General features: G+C 41.0%; 1 protein-coding gene across 1 annotated transcript in view; it reads right to left on the reverse strand.

Annotated features, from left to right (window-relative positions):
- The window catches only part of ATP8A2 (ATPase phospholipid transporting 8A2), a 500,148-nt gene that overhangs the window by 125,487 nt on the left and 351,370 nt on the right, over window positions 1-23,291 (reverse strand). The window contains exons 28-31 of the mRNA XM_042457059.1: window positions 20,126-20,248; window positions 15,260-15,338; window positions 8,027-8,088; window positions 6,010-6,066 (exon numbers count right to left, since the gene is read on the reverse strand). Of these exons, the coding sequence (XP_042312993.1) occupies window positions 6,010-6,066; window positions 8,027-8,088; window positions 15,260-15,338; window positions 20,126-20,248 (321 nt within the window). The remainder of the gene's footprint in view (window positions 1-6,009; window positions 6,067-8,026; window positions 8,089-15,259; window positions 15,339-20,125; window positions 20,249-23,291) is intronic.

Below are 23,291 nucleotides of genomic sequence, written 5' to 3' on the forward strand. Positions count from 1 at the left end.
GAGACCACTAGGGCCATCCAGTCCAACCCCCTGCCATGCAGGAAATCCAAATCAAAGCATCCCTGACAGATGGCCATCCAGCCTCTGTTTAAAGACCTCCAAGGAAGGAGACTCTATCACCCTCCGAGGGAGTGCATTCCACTGTCGAACAGCCCTTACTGTCAGGAAGTTCCTCCTAATGTTCAGGTGGAATCTCTTTTCCTGTAGCTTGCATCCATTGTTCCGGGTCCTGTTCTCTGGAGCAGCAGAAAACAAGCTTGCTCCCTCCTCAATATGACATCCTTTCAAATATTTAAACAGGGCTATCATATCACCTCTTAACCTTCTTTTCTCCAGGCTAAACATCCCCAGCTCCCTAAGTCGTTCCTCATAGGGCATGGTTTCCAGACCCTTCACCATTTTTGTCGCCCTCCTTTGGACACGCTCCAGTTTCTCAATGTCCTTTCTGAATTGTGGCGCCCAGAACTGGACACAATATTCTAGGTGGGGCCTGACCAGAGCAGAATACAGTGGCACTATTACTTCTCTTGATCTAGACACTATACTTCTATTGATGCAGCCTAAAATAGCATTGGCCTTTTTAGCTGCCGCATCACACTGTTCACTCATGTTCAACTTGTGGTCTACTTGGACTCCTAGATCCCTTTCACACGTAGTTTCATTCAGCCAGGTGTCACCCATCCTATATCTGTGCATTTTATTTTTCCGCCCTAAGTGCAATACCTTACATTTCTCCGTGTTGAATTTCATTTTGTTAGCTTTGGCCCAGCTTTCTAGTCTATTCAGGTCATTTTGAATCTTGATCCTGTCCTCTGGGGTATTAGCTATTCCCCCTAATTTGGTGTCATCTGCAAATTTGATAAGTATGCTCCCAATTCTGTCATCCAGGTCATTGATAAAGATGTTGAATAGCACTGGGCCCAGGACAGAGCCCTGTGGGACCCCACTGGTCACTTCTCTCCAGGATGAAAAGGAGCCATTGTTGAGCACCCTTTGGGTTTGGCCGGTCAACCAATTACAAATCCATGTAACAGTTCCTTTGTCTAGCCCACATTTTACCAGCTTGTTTGCAAGTATGTCATGGGAAACCTTGTCAAAGGCCTTACTGAAATCAAGATATACTATATCCACAGCATTCCCTTCATCTACCAAGCTGGTAATTTTATCAAAGAAAGAGATTAGGTTTGTCTGGCATGACTTGTTTCTCTGAAACCCATGTTGACTTTTTGTGATTATGGCATTGCCTTCTAGATGTTCACAGACTCTCTGTTTAATGATCTGCTCCAGAATCTTTCCTACTACTGATGTCAGACTAACTGGACGATAATTGTTGGGATCCTCTTTTTTCCCCTTTTTGAAGATGGGGACAACGTTTGCCCTCCGCCAGTCTGCTGGGATCGCTCCTGTATTCCAGGAGTTTTCAAAGATTATTGCCAATGGCTCCGATATTACATTTGCCAGTTCTTTTAATACCCTTGGATGGAGTTCATCTGGTCCCGGAGACTTAAATTCATTTAGATTAATAAGGTGTTCCTCTACTATCTCTTTACTTATTCTGTGCTGAAATTCCCCTATTCTGTCCTCTGCTCCATTATCCTCAGGTTGAGCACCCTTTTCTTTTTCTGAGAAGACTGAGGCAAAGAAGGTGTTGAGTAATTCTGTCTTTTCTCTGTCTTCTGTTAGCATTTTGCCATCTTCTCCACGGAGTGGCCCTACCGTTTCCTTCTTCTTCCTCTTGCTGCGGACATATCCAAAAAAGCCCTTTTTATTGTTCTTAACCTCTCTAGCAAGCCTGAGTTCGTTCTGTGCTTTAGCTTTTCTGACTTTACCCCTACACATGCCTGCTATTTCTTTGAATTCCTTTTTTGTGATTTCCCCCTTTTTCCATTTCTTATACATGTTCCGTTTCAAACTTAGCTCAGTTGAAAGTTCCTTAGTCATCCATCCTGGTTTCTTGAGACACCTCCCGTTTTTCTTTCTCACTGAAACTGTTTGAAATTGTGCCTTCAGTACCTCTCTTTTGAGAAACTCCCATCCGTCCTGAACTCCTTTATTTTTTAGTATTTCTGACCATGGAATCGCTCTCAATACTTCTCTAAGTTTACTGAAATCTGCTCTCCTAAAGTCTAGGATGCGTGTCTGACTATGCCTGGCTTCTCCTTTCCACTGTATTACAAACTCCAGGAGAACATGGTCACTTCCACCTAATGATCCCACTACTTGCACCCCATTAACCAAGTCGTCCTTGTTGGTTAGGATCAGATCTAAAATAGCTGACCCCCTTGTTGCCTCTTCCACCTTTTGGACCATGAAACTGTCTTCCAGGCAAGTGAGGAATTTGCTAGGCCTTGAGGATTTTGCTGAGTTTGACTTCCAGCAAATATCAGGATAGTTGAAGTCGCCCATCACTACTACATCTCTCTTTTCTGACTGTGTGGTCATCTGTTCTAGAAAGATATCATCCAATTCCTCCGTCTGACTTGGGGGTCTGTAGTAGACTCCCACCGTAACATCCTTGTTGTTTCTCTCCCCTTTGATTCTTATCCAGATGCTCTCCACCTGGCTTCCATGATTGATGTCCAGGATCTCTTCACTGGTGTAAATATCTCTGACATATAGTGCTATTCCTCCTCCTTTCCTGTTTGGCCTATTTCTCTTAATAAGGTTATACCCCTCTATTTCCACATTCCAATCATGAGACTCATCCCACCAGGTTTCAGTGATGCCTATTATATCATATTTGCTTTGTTGTACTAGGAGTTCGAGCTCATCTTGCTTATTTCCCATGCTCTGTGCATTAGTGTAGAGACATCGCAGACCATGGTTCCCTTTTACTTGCTGCCTGTGCAAGTTTTTTTGCCTCCCACTGTTGGGTCCTTGCACTGTTTGCCTTGTTTCTTCTATGTCAGTTTGACTATTTTCGCCATCCCTTTCGCCTTCCTTAATATTGTTTCCCTTCCCCTCGGAACTCAGTTTAAAGCTCTCCTGATCAAGATCTTGAGGCTGTTGGCAAAGACATTTCTTCCAACTGGCGTGAGATGCAACCCATCCGTTGCAAGAAGTCCCTCCTCGTGGAACCGCAGCCCATGATCGAAGAATCCAAATCCTTCTCGGCGGCACCATCTGCGGAGCCAGTTGTTCACATCCGCTATTTTCCTCTCCCTTCCTGGACCATGCCCTTCAACTGGCAGAAGAGACGAGATGACAACCTGTACATCCATTCCTTTCAGCTTCCTACCAAGCACCTCGTAATCCCTTTTGATGTTCTGAATGCTGTGTCTTGCAGTATCATTAGTTCTCACGTGGACCAAAAGGAAGGGGTATTTGTCAGTAGGCTTGACCAGTCTTGTCAGCCTCTCTGTCACATCCCGGATCTTTGCACCTGGAAGACAACACACCTCTCGAGACATCTTGTCAGGCCTACAAATCACTGCTTCTGTACCCCTGAGGAAGGAGTCCCCCACTACGACCACACGCCTCTTCCGAGGCTTAGCAGCGACTTTTCCCTCGGGTGGGACTCTCAGGCTCCCCTGCTCTGTCCCTGAAGTCTGTCCATGCTGCTCTTCTTCATCCTCCTTGATAAGGGAAAGAGCTTCGAATCGATTCTCTAGCTGCAAGCTCCCCAAACAATTCCTTCTTGGCTTACTTCTCTTTGTGACATTCCTCCAGCTGTCTGCCTCCTCTGTTTGGCAAGTGACCTCTTCCACCCTAGCATTTTCCTCTGCGTGGTACTCATCCAAGATCGTTAGTTCTATTGTGTCCAGGAAATCCTCTTGTTCCCTAATATGCTGAAGTGTAGCTACTCTGGACTCCAGCTGCTGCACTTTCTCCTCCAAGAGTGCTATGATGGAGTCAAAGAACAAGGTATCTTTGCTTGCAAAATATGCTTTGTGGCATAATTTGATTAGTACTTCTGCCTTAAGAATATGGCTAACTTTACCAGCTTCTGTCCCTCAGGATGCACTAACTCACCTAACTCTGCCTCCTGGCCATCCATGAGGTGTACATGTTTTTCCAAAATGCCTGACAACTATACAGTAACAACAGTTCAGTCACATATCATAGCAATGCAATCAAGCCCAAAAAGGAAAAGGCCCCAATTCAGAGGTAGATCCACTTCTAAATGCACTAAAGGACAGGGGGCCCTTTCTTAATATATAATTACAGCACTATGATTCTACTTTAACTGCTACAAGCTGCATTCTGTGGAATCCTGGGGTTTATAGTCCCGGGAGCCAATAGTACACTCTGGATAAGAATGCTAAATCTCCCTCCTAAACTTACAAATCCCAGGAATCCACAGAATGGAATGATGGCAGAGAGTGGATTCATAGAGTTATAACTGCATAGTGTGAAAAGGCTCCTGTCACTCCAGGCGATTCAAGTTTGCACAGTGACACACTGATAGACTTCTTTTCCAACAAGAGTCATATCAAAAATAAAAACAGGATTGTTATCCTTACTAGTTGAGGACCATAATCCTGTTGGGGTGTTGTGTGCTTGTAAGTAGACTTGTGTCTGTGGGAAATAAATTGCAAAGATGCACAACGTTTGATCTAGTAGAGGGACAACAGAACTGGCAAAAGGACCGATGTGCAACAGAACTAAAGAGAATTTGGACATATGTGTCCAAATGTGCATTAGACCCATAATGCACGTTCATCCAGGAATTCCTGGAGCTTGGAGGCCATCAAATGCACCAAAAAGGAGATATTTGACATTGGCTAATAGTTCTCCAATCTGGTGGAATCTAGGGGAGATTTCTTCAGTAGTTGTTTCTTTTAGATTAGCTAGAAATCTGTTTTGCTGTAGTGAGACATTCACTATTCCCTTTACTCAATTGGCCTGTTCATCTCTGGTTGCTTTCAACAGCCAAGATGGGCATGAGTCCAGTATGTATTTGGTGGCTCTCACCTCTCCAAGGATTCTGTCCATATCCACAGGTTGCACAAACTGAAACATATCCAATAACACTGGACAAGCATATAACATGGAAATCATAATTTTTCACAGGCAGCATTTAATTTTGGAAATCTCCACAGTATAACTCTATCAATATTTACTTGGAAGCAAGTCTTCCTGAATTCACTTGAACTTATCCCCATCTAAATTTGCACAGTATGATAAATTCTCAGTTCTGAAAATTCAGTTTTGCTGAATGACCATTAGTCTTTTCCAGATTACATGAGCTAGCATAAAATATGGCAGGAAATAGGCCTGCACTGTGCCACAATAAGAACAAATAGTCCTTTCTGCATGTCAAATAACAGGCAAACAATCAGAAGACTTCCTTCTCCTTGTTGAGCAACAGCTACTGTGTCCCCACCTTGATTTATTTATTCAAGCCTTTCATTTCCACCTATCATATCCTCTCATTCAACAACAGGACTTTCTCACTCCTGGGACGCAACTACATGTAACCAATCCACTTGATGATGGAAATGGGGTTTAACCAAATTGCACACTTTCAAGGTTTCTCCACTACTTGAAGGAGGTCTCTTACACAGAGTCTTCCCCAGCTGAAACAATAAAACTTGCCAGCTATGAGTGAGCTTAGAAGGAAATGCAACTCTGCCTTGCTTGCTTTTATAGAGAAAATACATCTATGAATGAAAGTAAACAAAGAAACAAGATCAAGCTTAAAAGCATTATGGAGCTTTTAAAAAAAACTGACTAGCCATCTTGATTTTTTTTTTTTTCTGTTTTGGCACAGGTCAAATACCAGACTGTCAGTAACTGGGGTGCCTTCAGTTGTGAGAGAGAAGGCAGGTAGACAGAGAAGCTTTAGAATAGTCAAAGTTTAAGCAGACACTATATGGCTCAGCCATATTATTTGCATGCATATTAATTTTTGTAGTCAGAGCAATGATGTTGAAAATATACATTTTAAAACAATGCATAAGGACTGCAAAAACCGGCTCCAAACCACATTCTTTCCTTTTCTTTGCTGAATAATGATATTAAATAGGATTAGGTGAAAAGTAGGATTTCAAAAATTCTAATAATTACCTTTGTCCATGCAGTGGTTTCTAAACCAGCTTTCAGACACACTGTCACTACAACATACTGCAGGAAAAAAAGAAATGTTATTTATCATGTATTTATTTATTTATTTATTTATTATCTCACCTTATTCTCAGTTTACAGTAAAAGTTAAATCAAAATATAGCTAAAGCAGTATATCATCCAAAAGTTAAAAACATGAAGCAACCAATTCAATTATGTTAGAACAGTTAAAAACACTTGCTTTGCAGGCATGTGTCATCTGTGGATATTGCATATCTTATTTCAGTAAGGCCTTTGACAAGGTCCCATATGACATTCTTGCAAACAAGCTTGTAAAATGTGGGTTAGACAAGGCAACTGTTACATGGATTAGTAATTAGTTGACTGGCCAAACCTAAAGGGTGCTCAACAATGACTCCTCTTCATCCTGGAGAGAAGTGACTAGTGGGGTGCCACAGGGTCCTGCCCTGGTCCCAGTGCTATTCAACATCTTTATAAATGACTTAGATGAAAGAATAGGGGGGCATGCTTATCAAGTTTGTAAATGATACCAAATTAGGCTGAATGGCTAATACCCCAGAGGGCAGCATCAAAGTTCAAAATGACCTTAATAGATTAGAAAGCTGGGCCAAAGCTAACAAAATGAAATTCAACATGGAGAAATGTAAGGTACTGCACTTAGAGCAAAAAATTAAAAAAAAATTTAAAAAAATGAACTGCATAGATATAGGATGGGGGACACATGGCTTAAGGAGACTATGTCCAGTTTTGGGCACCACAGTTCAAAAGGGATGTTGAGAAGCTGGAGCGTATCCAAAGGAGGGCGACTAAAATGGTGAAGGTTGTGGAAACCATGCCCTATGAGGAACGAATTAGGGAGCTGGGTATGTTTAGCCTGGAGAAGGGAAGGTGAAAAGGTGATATGATAGCCTTCTTTAAATATTTGAAAGGATGCCATATTGAGGATGGAGCAAGCTTGTTTTCTGCTGCTCCAGAGAAAAGGACCTGGAACAATGGATGAAAGCTACAGGAAAAGAGATTCCAGCTCAACATTAGGAGGAACCTCCTGACAGTAAGAGCTGTTTGACAGTGGAAAGCACTCCCTCAGAGAGTGATGGAGTCTCCTTCTTTGGAGGTCTTTAAACAGAGGCTGGATGGCTATCTGTCAGGGATGCTTTGATTATGAGTTCTTGCATGGCAGGGGGTTGGACTGGATGGCCCTTGTGGTCTCTTCCAACTTTCTGATTGTATGATTCTGCCTAAATACCCCAGCTTCAAAGTGGCTTGAAACTGCTTTATTTTGCTTGCCTGTTTCACCCCAAAGAAAGGCTTGTCGAAGGTGCCTAGACTTGATAAGCTATACTGGGAATGAAAAAGTAAATGAAACGGGCATGGTTACTTGCTTACAAATCCTAATGAGTAGTTCTGAGACTTAGAATATTAAGGCATTTCTAGCAGATCTTGGAAAGTAACTAATTAAAAGTAATGTAAAAATAAAAACAGGCCCAAGCAAAAGAAAACTGCTGTACCTTCACCTAGCTTTGTCATTAATAATTTTTGCCATCTTGACCACACTGATGTTGACTGGCTCCACATTTCCCCATTTTCATCTGTAAAATGATAGAGGATATGTGGAAGTTCAGCTATGTAAAATTACTAGCTAGCTTCACATGTCATGGTGAACCAGAATTCTTGCCAATACTGGCTTACTTCTGAGTTTGTTTGTTTATCATGACACCTGAATCTAGCAATCTGGCTTGTCTCTACTTTGACAAGCCAGAGATATAGCCCATGGTTTGTGCTTGGTTTATTTTTTTGGCTTATTGGGGGAGAGAGACAAGCCAAGTGGCTAGTTGAAATGGTCACAATAACCATGGCCAGAATGTGGTTTATTCAAAATAAGCCAGAACTCTTCTTTAAAATTTTGGTTTATTGTCATGTCCAAGTATGACCTGTGTGACTATGAGCTACCAAATGAATGGCTCTGAACTTCTTGGCTGTCATGTATATGACAACTTACCGTATAAACTATGTTTCCGACAAACAGATAGTCTACGTTCTGGCCATTTGTAAACACTGCATCTGAAAAACGTAACAGAAGTTAAATATCATCCTCACCAAATAGCTGTTTTGTCTGAAAAATCAGTATGCAAAGGGATCTTGTAGCGAATAAAGAAGCTGGTAGCATGAGCTTTTGTAGATTTGAGATTCCAAACATTCATCTGAGGAATGTCTATCAAAGCTCATGTTACCAACTTCTTTCTTTCAGTCAGTCCCAAAGGTGCCACAAGATCCCTTTGCATGCTCAAAATTTTCTAATTTAAAGAAGCTGTTTAAAATTTTCAAACAGTACAAACAACTGAGATAAAAACAATCAAGGACCTGGTCAATCCAATACGTAAGTCCCTTCTCAAACTTCTCAAATGTAAGTCCCATGGATTTCATTAGGGATTAATTCCTATTAATTAATTAAGCCTACAGTCTTAAAATGGCATCTCAGTTTACAAAAAAACAGAAGGTCAAGTTTAAAAAATTCAGTTAAGAAACAGACAAAATAAAAGTTAAAGAAAAGATGAAAAAAGATATAAATAAACCATCCTTCCCCAGACCAGTGCCCTCTAGTCATGTTGTACTGCAACAAATCTCAACCTAAGCCATTTTTGGATAGGGATGATGAGCACTGTTGTTCAACATAGCTAGAGGACAATTGATTGGGGGAAGGCTTATACAACAACATCCCACATATCACTGGTGGTTTATTTTGGATACTATTATTTTATACAAAAGTAATAACAAAACACCAAGTGGCTAGGAAATATTCAGAATGAATCTGAACAAATCTGCTTTAATTTCCTGATATACTTTTGAAACATGCATCTTGGATTTCTCTTTGTGAAGAGGACTGATTTTACATACTGGGCTTTGCAAAGCTCTTTCAAGAGCAGCATGCTGAAAGCAAATAGCGTAATGATTGTGTTAGCAAATACTAAACCCATTAAATATTCAAAAATTACACAAACATACATTTTTTTGCCATTAACAGTTGAAATAAAAAGAGAATTTCTGCCAAAAATTTATAATCAGATATCTCTAGGAGATGAAGAAGTCTAGTTGCCACATCTTTGTGCCACTGTGCTGCATATAGACATTTTTGCTTTGTTAACTTTTATTTGATTTTTCCGTGAAGTCCAAGGATATTTTTTAATCCAAATTATTTAAAAAGAAGTGCAATCAACTCTCCAGCATATGCAGCTGCTATCTTAAAAGTTCTTGGTGGGTGTTAATGCCTAAAGTGTCTGGCATCTTATACCGCAACACTCCTTTTCCTCTCTAAGTATACAAAAAGGTGAATACGTGTTAATTTAACATATCAAAGTGCCAAACTTGGCTGTACTTCCAAGTAGCCCTTTATTTCTACTTAGTTCCTGCTGAGTTAGAAAATAACTCTCCCCAATCCATGAAAAAGGGAACACATGGCAGCAGTATGAATTCCCAAATTAATCCAAAAGGGCTGTAACCAAAAAGAATGACACAACCATCAAGTTTGAGCAGGTTTCAACATGGCAGCCAAATACATATACGTCAGTGTAGGTGAGCAAGATTTAAAACAGAAACCTGGAGCCAGCATCTCCAAGTCACTTGTTGCCTTAAGAAGCAAATTATACTCTTATTATAAGGAAAGGATCCTGTGGGAGAAAGTAACTATCAAAACCTACTTAAATTTTAATACAGTCCAGCAGGGGTTTCTAAATAGTTATTTAAATTACATAACAGGATTTTTAAATGGCTCCATTTATACGGATAGCTAGTGTATTCAAAATGTCATACATACACTGTATGTAATCTTAAATACACTGAAAAATCAATCATATGGGGTCCAGAGCAGAAACAAACTAGTTATAAATAACTAGTTTGTTGTAACGAATTTCTTCCTCCAATAACTGAGGAAACAAGACAATTAAAAACTACTATACATTAAAACAATGTAGAGTATAGAAACAGTTCTACCATCCTGCCTGTGAATTCAGTCAGCTCTTTATACATTTTATCACAATCTTCTTGCATGTAATCCATAGCCTGGAACAATTACTATCAGTGACCATTGCCACTTGGAAAATAACACACTCCACAGGTCCTATAGTAATTCTAAATAAGATAACATGTAAAGATGATGGACAATTAAAAGTTGTCATCTACACACTTTACTGGATCTGCTTATTTCCAGTTCTTTACTGAGGCTTTGTAATTGCTCTTTCTACCAAAAAATAATTTTTCCAAGCTCTTGAGTTTTTACAAATGTCATGAAGAAATCTGGTTAAGTCCAGATAGTTTTAGAGAATTTCAATATCACACTTTAGTCTTGGTGCTATATTTTGTAATATCATGGCCTTGCTCTTTTAGAATCCCAGGATCTTGGAAAGGTTTGTCTCCCATATGATTGACAGAGATTGTCAGGATGTGCTGTGAACATTTATTTGTAAGGCAACACAAGTGCCCATTCATTGCACATATGCACGCTGCATCCAAAGAACTCGAAAGGTTAAAGGACATACCAGTGTGAATGACACATTTCTTTATATCTGAGAGTTTTAGAAGTGTACTCTCAAATACAAAGAAAGACAGAAGTTCTATATCCCTCTTTCTCCTTGAATAGCAAAAGCAGCCAACTTTTTTTTTCCAATTGGAAATGGATTCGTCTTTAAAAAATATCTATTTATTAATTCCAATTTAAATCTCTGGCACGTAAGACTGTAATTCTAAATCAGTAAGATTTGATCTAATCATTAATTTGATGGTTATTATGATCATTATTATCCTTTGGCATTCTGGGATTTGCAGTTTAGAGTGACTATTTTGAATTCTCAGCCAGAAAACTCTAGTGCTTCATCAGATTACAAGCCCCATGATTCTGAAGAATACTGCCTTAACAGTTAACATTAAAGCATTGTAAACTGTGAAGTGTGAAAGGCCTCCCAGTCATTTTTATGGAGCTTTATTCGTATGGTGACAAGCTTTTCCTATCACATTATTGCTGCAGATAGCCATTCCTTCAAAAAAGTAGAAAACATACCAAAATAAATGCCTTGAAATCAGATGTTTTGATTCATCTATATTTTGTAGGGGGAATAAAATTCTTCTGAAGGGGAATTAAAATATCTAATTCCCCACTATGGCGGCTGCAACTCCTAGCCGCCATAGTGGCCAAACGAGAATACTAGGGACTTCAGTCTAGCAACATATGAAGTACTGTGTGATACCCACCCTGAGATAAATTGAGTAGTGTGTGTGTGTCACAAAACCACTTCTTCTCAACTGAGTTGCATTCATTTTTGTTCAAAACACTGTTTCTAAATAGTAATAGCAATAGCAAGCACATTTCTATACCGCTGATCAGTGCAATTAAGCACTTCCTAAGCAGTTTACAATATGTAAGCTAATTAATAATAATAATAATAAATTTTATTTGTATACCGCTTTTCCATAGATCAAAGCGGTTTACAGACCATATAAAAACTATTAAAAACATCTCATAAAAATAGATAAAATCCACTAATACAAAATATACAAAATCTGAACACAATCATTCAACAGGGTAAGGCAGAGAATCGATGGGAATGGGAATACACAGCTTCATTTCACAGGGGGGAAAGCTTGACAGAAGAGGAAGGTTTTCAGCCTCTTTTTAAATGTTACCAGGGAGGTCACAAGACAGAGCTCCTCGGGGAGACCATTCCAAATTGGTGGGGCAGCCACTGAATAGGCCATCCAGGATGTAGAAACATGTTTGGAAGATGGAATTTCCAACAAGTTCTTCCCGGACATCCTGAGTGTGCGGGGCGGATTATATGGGGAGATGCGGTCCCTCAAGTAGCTCGGGCCCAAGCCATATAGGGCTTTATAGGTAATAACCAACACCTTGTATTGTGCTCGGAAGCGAATAGGCAGCCAGTGGAGATCTTTCAGAATAAGTCTTATATGGTCAAACCTGGATGCACTGGTGACCAATCTGGCTGCCATGTTTTGTACTAGCTGAAGCGTCTGGGCTTGGTACAAGGGTAGCCCCATGTAGAGCACATTACAGAAATCTAGATGAGAGGTTATCAGAGCATGTACCACAGTTTCAAGGTCCCTTTGGCCCAGGTAGGGTTGCAGTTGGCGTATCAACCGAAGTTGATAGCAAGCACTTCTGACCATCGCACCTACTCGAGATGTCAACTGCAGAGACAAGTCCAGAACTACTCCTAAACTGCGAACTTCATCCTTCAGGGGAAGTGTGACCCCATTCAGAATAGGTGGATAAACTTCCTCCCCGGGCCTGGGGAACCTATCACAAGCACTTCCATTTTCTCTGGATTCAGACTGAGTTTGTTTTCCCTCATCCAGCCCATTACCGACTCCAGGCAGGTGTTCAGAGGAGAGACTCCATCCTTAGTCACTGCATCAGTCGGAGAGACAGAGAAGCATATTTGGGTGTCATCAGCATACTGATAACACCGCGCCTCGTGTCTCCAGATGATCTCTCCCAGCAGTTTCATGTAAATGTTAAACAAAGTGGGGGACAAGATAGCTCCCTGAGGGACACCAGATGTAAGTTCCCTCTTAGAAGAGCAAGTGTCCCCCAACTGCACCATCTGGAATCTGCCCAAGAGGTAGGAACGGAACCACTGGAGCGCAGTGCCCCCAATACCCAACTCCCTTAGGCGTTCCAGAAGGATACCGTGTTCAATGGTATCGAAAGCCGCTGAGATGTCCAAAAGCACCAACAAGGTCACACTTCCCCTGTCATTGCCGAGACGGAGATCATCGACTAAGGCGACCATGGCAGTCTCAACTCCAAATCCCGCTCTGAAGCCAGTTTGAAATGGGTCCAGATAATTGGTTTCATCCAAGACAGATTGGAGCTGGAAGGCAACTGCTCTCTCGATCACCTTGCCTAAGAAAGACAATAATGAGATCGGCCTATAGTTGTTCCTTATCAGGGGGTTGAGGGAGGGTTTTTAAAGTAGCGGTTTGACTATCGCTAGTTTTAAACTAGATGGAAATTTTCCATCCCTGAATGATGCGTTAATTATGCGCCGCAATAATGATGTTACCGCATCGCCACCCTGGGCAGTCAGCCAAGAAGGGCAGGGATCGAGAGAGCACGTCGTCTCCTAACACTTCCAAGAAGCTTGTCCACTTCATAGGTATGCACAAACTCAAAGTGATCCAGTTTAACAGAGTCCACGGAAGCTCTGGACACCTCTTCTATTGTTTCTGATGAAGCGCCAGCATCAAGATCAGCCCTTATCCGAGAGATTTTATCTGCAAAGAAGTTGTTAAAATCGTCACAGCAGGCCTTAGTTGGTTCTAAAATAGGGTTCAGAGCAGGAGGAAGCTGAGTCAGCTCCCTAACCACCCTGAACAGCTCTGCTGGACATGACTCTGCAGATGCAATATGTGCAGCATAGAAGGAGTTCTTTGCTGCACCTATTGCAACTCCATAAGACTTCAAAAGAGCCTCATGGAGTGTCTTGTCAGATAAGCGCTGGTGTCTCCTCCAGCTGCGCTCTAGTCGTTGTGCGGACCGCTTCATTTCCCAGAGATCTTCCGTATACCAGGGTTTCTTATTAGAAGCGGGCCGGAAAGGATGCTTAGGAGCGATACTGTGTATAGCCCTGGAGAGATCATTATCCAAGATGTTAGTCAGGGCATCAACAGAATCGCCGTCAGATCCAACCATAAACCCCTCTAAGGCTTCTTGGAACCTTTTGGGTTCCATCAGCCTTTGAGGGTGGACCATCCTAATAGGTCCTCCACCCCTGGGGGGGTATTTGGATAGTTGCCTTAAGTCAAACCTCAACCAGGAAATGGTCCGTCCATGACAAGGCAGAGGTACTACATACCTCTGCCCACAGATTATCCCAATCCGTACTAAAGACGACATCGAGCGTATTACCTGCGCAATGTGTTAGGCCAGAGACTAACTGGGACAGGCCCATGGCTGTCATGGAAGCCATGAACTCCCGAGCTGCACCCGTCAGATTTTGTGAGCCAGCCTCAAAAGGGATGTTGAGGTCCCCCAGAACAAGAAGTCTGGGAGACTCCAACACCAGTTCCAAGACCAGCTGTGTCAACTCGGCTAGGGAGTCTGTTAGCCCACAGGGTGGACGCTAGACCAACAGGATCCCCAGACTGTCCCTATCCTTCAGGGTCAAGTAAATACACTCGATATAGTCTGTTTTCCAGATGGAGTTCCTGGTCAAGGTAAAGGTGTTTTTATGTACTATGGCAACACCTCCCCTCTGCCCACGTGCCCTGGTCTGTTTCTTAACGGTGTACCTGGCTGGGAGAGCCTGTGCCCACACTGCATTGCTCTCGGCCCCCAGCCAGGTCTCTGTAATGCAAGTTGGGTACTCATTTTAGCGACCTCGGAAGGATGCAAGCCTGAGTTGAACTTGAGCCCTTGGCTGGTATTTGAACTCGCAACCTTGCAATTTGTGAATGACTGAGGTACAGTCGTTTAACAAGTGCAACACCAGGGCACTATTGCCACCTGACAAAACACCAACACATAGTGGAAGCTTCATAAAACTAAGGAGATTATCATACACAGACAGGATTGGGATGTGATTGCTCCCCCATCCTTATCCCCTCCATGACAGTGATCGCGCAAAAGCCTTTCATAATGTAACACCGATCCTGTCATTATCTTATCTTTGAAGCAGCTTTGCATTAACGCGAACTCCCATTAATGCAAAATGCTGGGTAATGCCTTCAATGACGGGACAATGACAGGAACTGCACAAAATAATTTGAAAGGCTTTTGCACAATCTCTGTCATTCGTGCATTCCGGAGGGGATAATATCCAGATAAGCGTGACGCCATCTGAAAGTCCTTCCCATGATCGCGTGGGAAGGATGGGACCAGGAGAATACAATGATGTTCCATCCTCCGTGTGGTTATCTCCTAAATTTCATAAATTTTAAAAATTACTAAATAAACATAGCATCATGCACTATCCCTTCTGAATGATACAATAAGGTTTTTGAATAAAATGGAAGATGCTATATATGGAAGAGTGTAGGCAAAAAAAAAGGGAGGATTTGGAAGCTCACTGCTGATGAATGCTTGAGCTTAGAAAGCTGTTGGCCTGTCTGTTGTGATTAATTTCCTGCCAACTTGTTATGACCCACAAACACACTGGAGCTGGCTTAGAAAGGCTGAAGATCACTTGGCTGACATGTGGGAAAGAATGAAGCATTTATTTACCATGTTCCAGTGCTTTCAGTGGGAACCAAAAGAGAATGATGGAGTGGATCAAGGCATTGATGCAGTGACCCCAGAACACCTAAGAGAAAACCAAATAAGAAAATTAGGAGGCTGACCAAATTCTCGAAGTCTGTTTGACTATCATCAAATTATTTGTTGTATTATTTCTTCATTTTTATTAAGAGGGGTTTAAATCATCTTATGCTATAAAAACTCAGAATTAAATACAAAAACAAACTGAAACTCTCCCAAACTTACTGTAATTTTAACAATTTATGCAATAGCATCAAAATAAGAATACTCTACACATTTTTTTTCTAAAAGGAGACCCAAAGGCTAGGAATAGAAGTGAAATTAATTTCAACTGATTTGCAAAGTTTGCAAGAATTTTCATCTGTGAAATTATATATAAAGTATTCAAATATGGAAGAAAGTGAAGCTGACAGGTTTCCCCATATCTTCCAGGGACTACCATGGATCACACTTTGTGTTTTCGGAGATGGTTTTCCAGAAAAGTGCGGAATGACAGCTAGGGATGATGGAAAGAATCCATTCAATTGACATTGTCAAGTGAACTGACAAACTTGCACTTCCCAGACTTGTATATGGATCACAGTGATCTGTTGGCTTGCACAATTCTTTGTCAGTGGCCATTTCCAGACTGTGGAACCACTTACCAGGGAAGGCTAGATTAGCTTTCTTCTTCATCTCCTTTCTTCTGCCTTTTCCCTATTGTTCTTGCTCAGACAGGCCTCCTGCATTAAGTCTGGATTGCTGTATAAAGGATTTTTTTTTAAATCCAGGCAGGTGCTGTCTTAAAAATGCTTTTAATTGCTATTAAGCTTATTTGCTTTAGTTGATTTGTTTTATGTTCTTAATTGTACTTGTTTTTTTCATTTTATTGTTAGCTGACTTGAGTTCCAGGTTTTAAGAGGAGAAATCTAAAAAGCCAACAAACAGACTCTCTGAATATTGCAAAGGAAAAGAAAATTACACACAAAAATTCATGTATTCAGAAAAAAATAAACAAAAATTCAATCGCCATATTTTCTTGAAATGGAAAGATGGATATTTTTCTTTTTTGTGCTTCACATCCGTCCTTTGAAATCTTAGCCTCCTCACACAAGTACCACCCTAGAACCTTTCTTTCCTTGAACTGCACAACTCTGTGAGCTGAAGCTTTGTTAGCATGAATAGGTTAATAAAATAAGAGAGTTGAGAGTGGAGGAAATTCTCCAAAATATGAAAAGAAAATACATCAGTGTAACTTTACCTGCCTATCTCCCTGAAACATCTTTTTCAACCCACACCCTGACAGGAACAATAAAGCCATCTCAATATTTTAACAGAATCTCTTGGGGCATTTGCTTGCCTGAGGTGGTGGTGGTTAAAAAATGGACATCAAGTGAATGTGTGGGAACATTTCATTACGAAATACAAAATCAGTTTCATCTTGTCCAGTTCTATTGAAGGTGCCACCAATGGTGCATGCTGTGAGGCCAAGTAATTTATATGCAGATATATAGAGTTACCTTGAGTACATATGAGTCTTGTCACTAACATTCTAGTTTGGACCTCTATACATGATTCTTTGAAATCATGGCACATGTAGCTTTAATTCTGACCATATTGATTTCTAATCATGCTACCAAAGGAGTAAGCCAACTAGATGTGTGTCAAATTGACACACTGAATACAGTGGTGGATCAGATTCTGGCATTAGATCCCAACAGTTTATCAGAAGACAATCTATGACCTTGGCACATTTTCTGGCTGCCAGAGTATTAAAGTGTAATGGGAACCACCACTGCAAATCCAACATCCATGTGTAAATTCACCTATGGGTTTACTGCAACTTAGCTTTTGAATAAATTCTTAGTATTGGAGTTGCCCTGGAACATGCAAAGTAATAGTTAAAAGTAAAAGCTGGTATTTATTTATACACATGGGTATTTATTTATTTATTATTTATAATGTTTTGTTAATTTTGTTAACAGCCCATACTCACAGTTGTAGACCTCCATACGGACTTGAGTTTTGGTATTGCTCATGTCACAAATGCCAATACTCTGCCACCGGTGGCCAAGGGAATAGCAGACTGAACTTTGAAACAGAATACCTGCCTTCACAGTCTTGCTCAATGCAAAGTTCCTGAAGGAGAGTTGATCCTCTCAGTGAAGGACCCCTCATAGCCTGGAGTAGTTCCCAAATCCAAGAGCTATTTAGCGGTCTACAGCCAGGATATCTGTTTATCTCATCTGTATCTGTATGCTGATGACACCTAGCTGTATCTTTCCGCCCCTGACCTTTCTCCAAGGCTTGAACAGCAAGTTTCGTCTTGCCTCACAGCTGTCTCGCAGTGGATGCGCCATCTGCGTTTGAAGCTCAACATGTCCAAGACGGAGCTTCTTGTCTTTCCTCCTAAGCCCACCCTTCAACTCTCCTTTTCTGTCTTTGTGGACAACATTTCTATTCAACCAGTCCAGCAAGCCCGCAGTCTTGGTTTTTATCTTTGACTCTTCTCTGTCGTGTATCCCTCAGATCCAGACCACAGCCAAGGCTTGTAGATTCTTTTTGTACAATATTGCCAAAATCCGACCATATCTCTCCACCTCTACTGCCAAGATCCTGGTCCATGCCCTAGTGATCTCACGACTTGATTACTGTAACGTCCTCCTGGCTGGGCTTCCTCTTTCTCACCTCCGTCCTTTAATCTCTGTTCAGCATTCAGCTGCACGTATTATCACTTCCACCCACTGCGCTGACCACATCTCTCCTGTGTTGGCATCCCTTCACTGGCTGCCCCTCCCTTTCCGCATTCAGTATAAGCTCCTGCTGTTGACATTTAAAGCCCTCCATGGACTGGCCCCTCCTTACTTATCAGACCTTATTTCTCCTCACCTTCCCACCAGGGCCCTCCATTCTGGTAGTCAAGGTCTGCTGTCCCAGCCCAGGATTTCCTCTGCCCCATTCCAGATTTGCCCCTTTTCACTTGCTGCCCCTCACTCCTGGAACCTTCTTCCCCCACAAGCAAGAGCCATCACTTCTTTAACCAGCTTCAAAACGGACTTGAAAACCATCCTGTTCAGAGAAGCTTTCCCAGGCATTGCATAATTGTCGCTTACTATTTGATGTTCTTTTGGTGCCTGTTTATCAAACCTTTTCCTGTATTGCTATGTACTGTATATGCATTATCCTACTTGAGAGTATGTATATTCCCTGGAAAATGATTAACCATCTATTATGAAGCCAAGCCCTCCCTCCAGTCCATCTGCCTTGGTCCAGGCCTTGGAGGTAGAGAAGAACTGCTGGACCTCTTACCCTTTCCCTCCACCACTCCCTTCTCCTTCTGTATCATGTTTTTTTAGATTGTAAGCCCGAGGGCAGGGATCCGTCTAACTAAAAAGATTGCATGTACAGCGCTGTGTAAATTTACAGCGCTTCATAAATAAAGGTTAATAATAATAATAATAATAATAATAATAATAATATCTATCCATATCTTAAGACATTCTGGAAAGAGCCCTGCTATCTGAGGTAAGACAAGTAACTATTAGGGAGAGGGGCATCTCAATTGTGATATTCCAGGATATTCCTCCCAGAGAGGTCCTCTTGCTATCCTTTCAGCATCAAAAACCTTTTCTAATTTCCCAATGCTTCTAGATGCAAGTATAATTGTGTCTTTTAAAATATGTTTTAAGGTGTAACAACCTATCAGTACTGGTTGAGTCTCCCTTATCCAGAATTCCAAAATCCAAAATATTTCAAAAACCAAAATTATTTCATGGGTGGCTGAGATAGTGACAACTGTGCTTTCTGATGGTTTGATATACACAAAATTATTTGAAATATTGTATAAAATTACCTTCAGGCTATATAGTGTACATGAAATACAAATGAATTCTGTGTTTAGTCTTGAGTCCCATCAACAGTATCACATTATATACATATATGCATATGTAAAAGTACTCCAAAATAAAAAAAAAACTGAAATCCAAAACACTTGGGGTCGCAAGCATTTTTGGATAAAGGAGACTCAACCTGTACTTTGGTTTTTATGCTTGATTGGATTTGTTCTAGTTGTAGGGTTGGTGGATGTCATGTCTTATGGTTGGCTTTGAAATAAAACTATACCATAGTTTAGAATTACATGAATGGACTACAGAAAGCCTCAGATTCATACAGGGTTCTGCTCAGCTAAAGTTTAATACATCTTTCAAACCATAAACCATGGTTAATTTTAAATACATTTAAGGAAAACAAGACAGGCTGATAAACCATGACTTGATTTTTTCCATTAACCTTAATTAACTACAGTTTGTTGGATCAAACAACAGGACAGGCTACAGTTAATGTAAAACTGAAGTGACAGCTTTCAAAACCCTTCACATGACCACTTAAAGGTGAACACAAGAGGACACAAGTGTACAACCCTGTAGCTTGCTGGGGTTCAATATGACACAAAACTATGGGCTGACATTATATAACAAATCAATCCACTGTGTAAATAACTTTGGAAATGTCCACTGAACAACAGTAGAGAAATATAATGAACAGATACAGCTGCTTTCCACTTGTGGCCCACCCCATGCTGTTGCTGAGGACAGAACTGCCAACATTCACTCACAGGAGCTCCTCAGTCTTTCTGTGCCCATTTTACAGATTAGAAAAGCTGCACAATTCTAAAAGAAATACAGACAGCTTGAAGAATGTCAGTGAATTCATATACTTGAACATTAAATTAATTAATTATATCCAGTCACATAAAGATTGCATACTACAGTTGTAAATTAAAATACCAGTTTTCAGCTAAAGCTGTCCCTTATTGTTTTCTTTCCTTCCTTAAAAGTAAACATAGCCTCTTACCCTGCTATTGAACCCATCAGCATTTTGTGTAATTTTGTAGAGCTGGGGAAACCTAAGCATATTGTCTTGAGTGCATGATCGTTCAAAGATTCCCAAGGTGAAGGGAGGCAACGCTGTGAAAATCTAGAGAAAACAAAGGAAGTAATTAAAAATAACACACCATTAGCTTTACAAACAAGTTGAAGGTTATGCTTCATACCTGGGAGAAAACCCTGACATTGCTTAAATCAACAGCAGCTTTGCCTGAAGTCAGTGGCATAAACTCCATAATCTAAATGGCATAATCTAAAGCATAAAAACATTACCAGTGAAGTGCTGTGAGCTATAGAACAAAAAGCTGTGACTAAACAATAAGGGATCCCCATGAACAACTGTGGGGCTTCCTCACTGCTGGCAACAGAAGTGGGAAAAGAAAGACAGGTTTAGAGTGGTGGGGAGTGTTAGTGGGTGGCTTCCATGTCAATATTCCAGATTTTACCCCACATTTTAAAGGAGCTACCAAAGATGCTGAACTTTATTCTCAACAGCCCCTTGGATAGCTCCTTTATATTTTGGACAAAATCCAGATGGATTTATTGTCCAGTTAACACAGGATTAACCAGCAGTCACTGGAGATGGACACCCATCATATACTTGAGGCCATAGCAGTCAAAATGGGCATTTGTGCTTATTGAGAATAAATGCAAATGGACCTGTTCTGCTGCAAATGACTGAGGCTTCATGCTTATATATTCACTGTTTCAGTTCAAGCTAACCCATTGTAATGTACTTCATATTCATTAACTAATTTAATTACACACACAAGGCTGCCAAAGTGGCTAATCAATGACTCAGTTATCTAGTTGTTGCTGCAACGCAACTCCAGAAGACATTGGTGGGCTGCAACTCTTACCCAGCACAGCCAGAGGTGGAGGCAGCAGCATCTGTAAGGACCTATACTCCCCATTTTTATTTTAAGTGAACAGAAACAACAGTTTAAGGTGTATGCAGACCAAATTTGATCTGAAAACCAACCACCAACTGCCCTGTTGAAAGAAGGTACAGGAGAGAAGGAGATCAGGAGACTTTTTGTGCAAGATTGAAGAATTTCCTTCCTCAGCCAAAATATTCCCTTTCCCACCACAAGGACACATTAAGGGACGGCTCCTGATGAGTTTTTGTTTTGATATAGTTTAGTTTTACTACTTTATTTTAGCTTTATATGTAAGCAGTCTTGGAAGGATTTGTACCCTTAAAGGTAGGCTATCAAAGCTCATAAATAAAAAGATAAATTCCCTCTCCAACTTGTTCATTTCAGTGGAGCATCCCTGCCATGCTCAAGGATTGACTGTGCATCTACTATGAGCAGATGCAGTATGTCTTATAACTGGGCTGCAATCATACACACTGTCACTTGGAAGTAATTTCCACCAATTATCAATGGGACTTAACTTCCACAGGAATATGTGCAGGATTGAAGAGTAAAATTGATTGAATTTGGAACTGATCCTGAATTTGTATATCACACAGTTGTTTAACAAGGAAGCTCTGGAGCAAAGACTTGAGGAAAAATATTTTGAGAAGCTAGTTGATTTTCTTAGTGAAAAAGCATCAGAGTAGTAGGCAGGTAAAGGATAATACTATAAAAGTACAGATTGTTAACTACTGATAATTGTTAACCAGCCACATAAGAAGGATGCAAGGAGAAGGAGTAATTCAAAACAATTTACTGATATTAGATACCTTCGACCAATAAATGGATAGCTAGTTCAAATCAGTATGTGAAATTCAGTCCCACTGCATCTTGACTGATAAATAATGATAATTCTGGAATGATGGTAGATAATTCTACCTTCTGTGTTGTACCCCTCCTAGAGTTTAAAACAGGTTACATTATTACAGAGCTTGCAAAAGTTATTTTTGGACTATAACTCTCTGAACTCACTATTGTTGACGTTGCAGTAAAGATAAGTAACTTTCCCAAGCTCTCCTCCCTCGGCCACAATCCTCCTTTTGTTTGTCAGTGTTAACCCATATATCCTTTCCAAATTCAGGTAAACCCACCTCCAGGGTGATATAGTCCACTGGTCAGAGGTTGAATACTGAGCCTCATTGAGAATGGTCCCTAAAGATAGAGGCTATGTATGCTACATTGATACACTAAAGTGTAAATAATTGCCAGCAGAGTTATATTTCTCTTTCACTACTTAATTCCTATACTGAGAGCCTATGTCATGCAATGTATGTGGATCAGTGGTCAATATGCATGGCAAGTGCCTACTAAAATTTATTTACAGTCGGCCCTTGCCTTACGCGGGGATCCGTTCCGGATCCCTCCGCCTAAGACAAATTCTGCCTATGCTCAAGCCCCATTGGAAACAATGGGGCTCGTGCACAGTGGTGCGGCAGTGCGGCGGCGCGTGGGGCGCAAGCGCCCATTCAATTGAATGGGACGCGCCGCCCTTCCACCCCACGCGCACCCCGCGGATTGAGCGCGTGAGCTCAAGTCCACATAAAGCACGCCCGCGTATGACGCGGGCGCACTGTATTTACTTGATTTATATGCCTCCTTTCTCCCAGAGTGAGACTTGAAGTAGCTTCCAGAAACAGCAAATTAAAAACATTTCTAATAAAAATCTCCAAAGAAGGAGACTTTGCCACTCTCTAAGGGAGTGTGTTCCACTGTTGAACAGCTCTTACTGTCAGGAAGTTTTTTCCTAATGTTGAAGTGGAATCTTTTCTTGTAGTTTTAATCCAGTGCTCCATGTCCAATTCTCTGGAGCAACAGAAAACAAGCTTCCATTCTCAATATGACACCCCTTCAAATATTTAAACACGGGTATCATATCACCTCTTAACCTTCTCTTCTCCAAGCTAAATATACCCACCTCCCTAAATCACTCCTTGTAGGGCATGGTTTCCAGACCTTTTACCATTTTGGTCAACCACCCCTGGACATGCTCCAGCTTATCAACATCCCTTTTGAATTGTGGTGCCCAGAACTGGATACAGTATTCCAGGTGAAGTATGACCAGAATAGAGTGGCACTATTACTTCCCTTGAGCTAGACACTATACTTTTATTGATGCAGCCTAGACTCGCATTGGCTTTTTTAGCTGCTGCATCACACTGTTGACTTATGTTCAATCAATGAATTAATGGCTTCCTAAATAAATCTTGTTTCAGT

Source organism: Sceloporus undulatus, chromosome 3 (genome assembly GCF_019175285.1).
Source record: "Sceloporus undulatus isolate JIND9_A2432 ecotype Alabama chromosome 3, SceUnd_v1.1, whole genome shotgun sequence".
Taxonomy (NCBI): Eukaryota; Metazoa; Chordata; class Lepidosauria; order Squamata; family Phrynosomatidae; genus Sceloporus; species Sceloporus undulatus.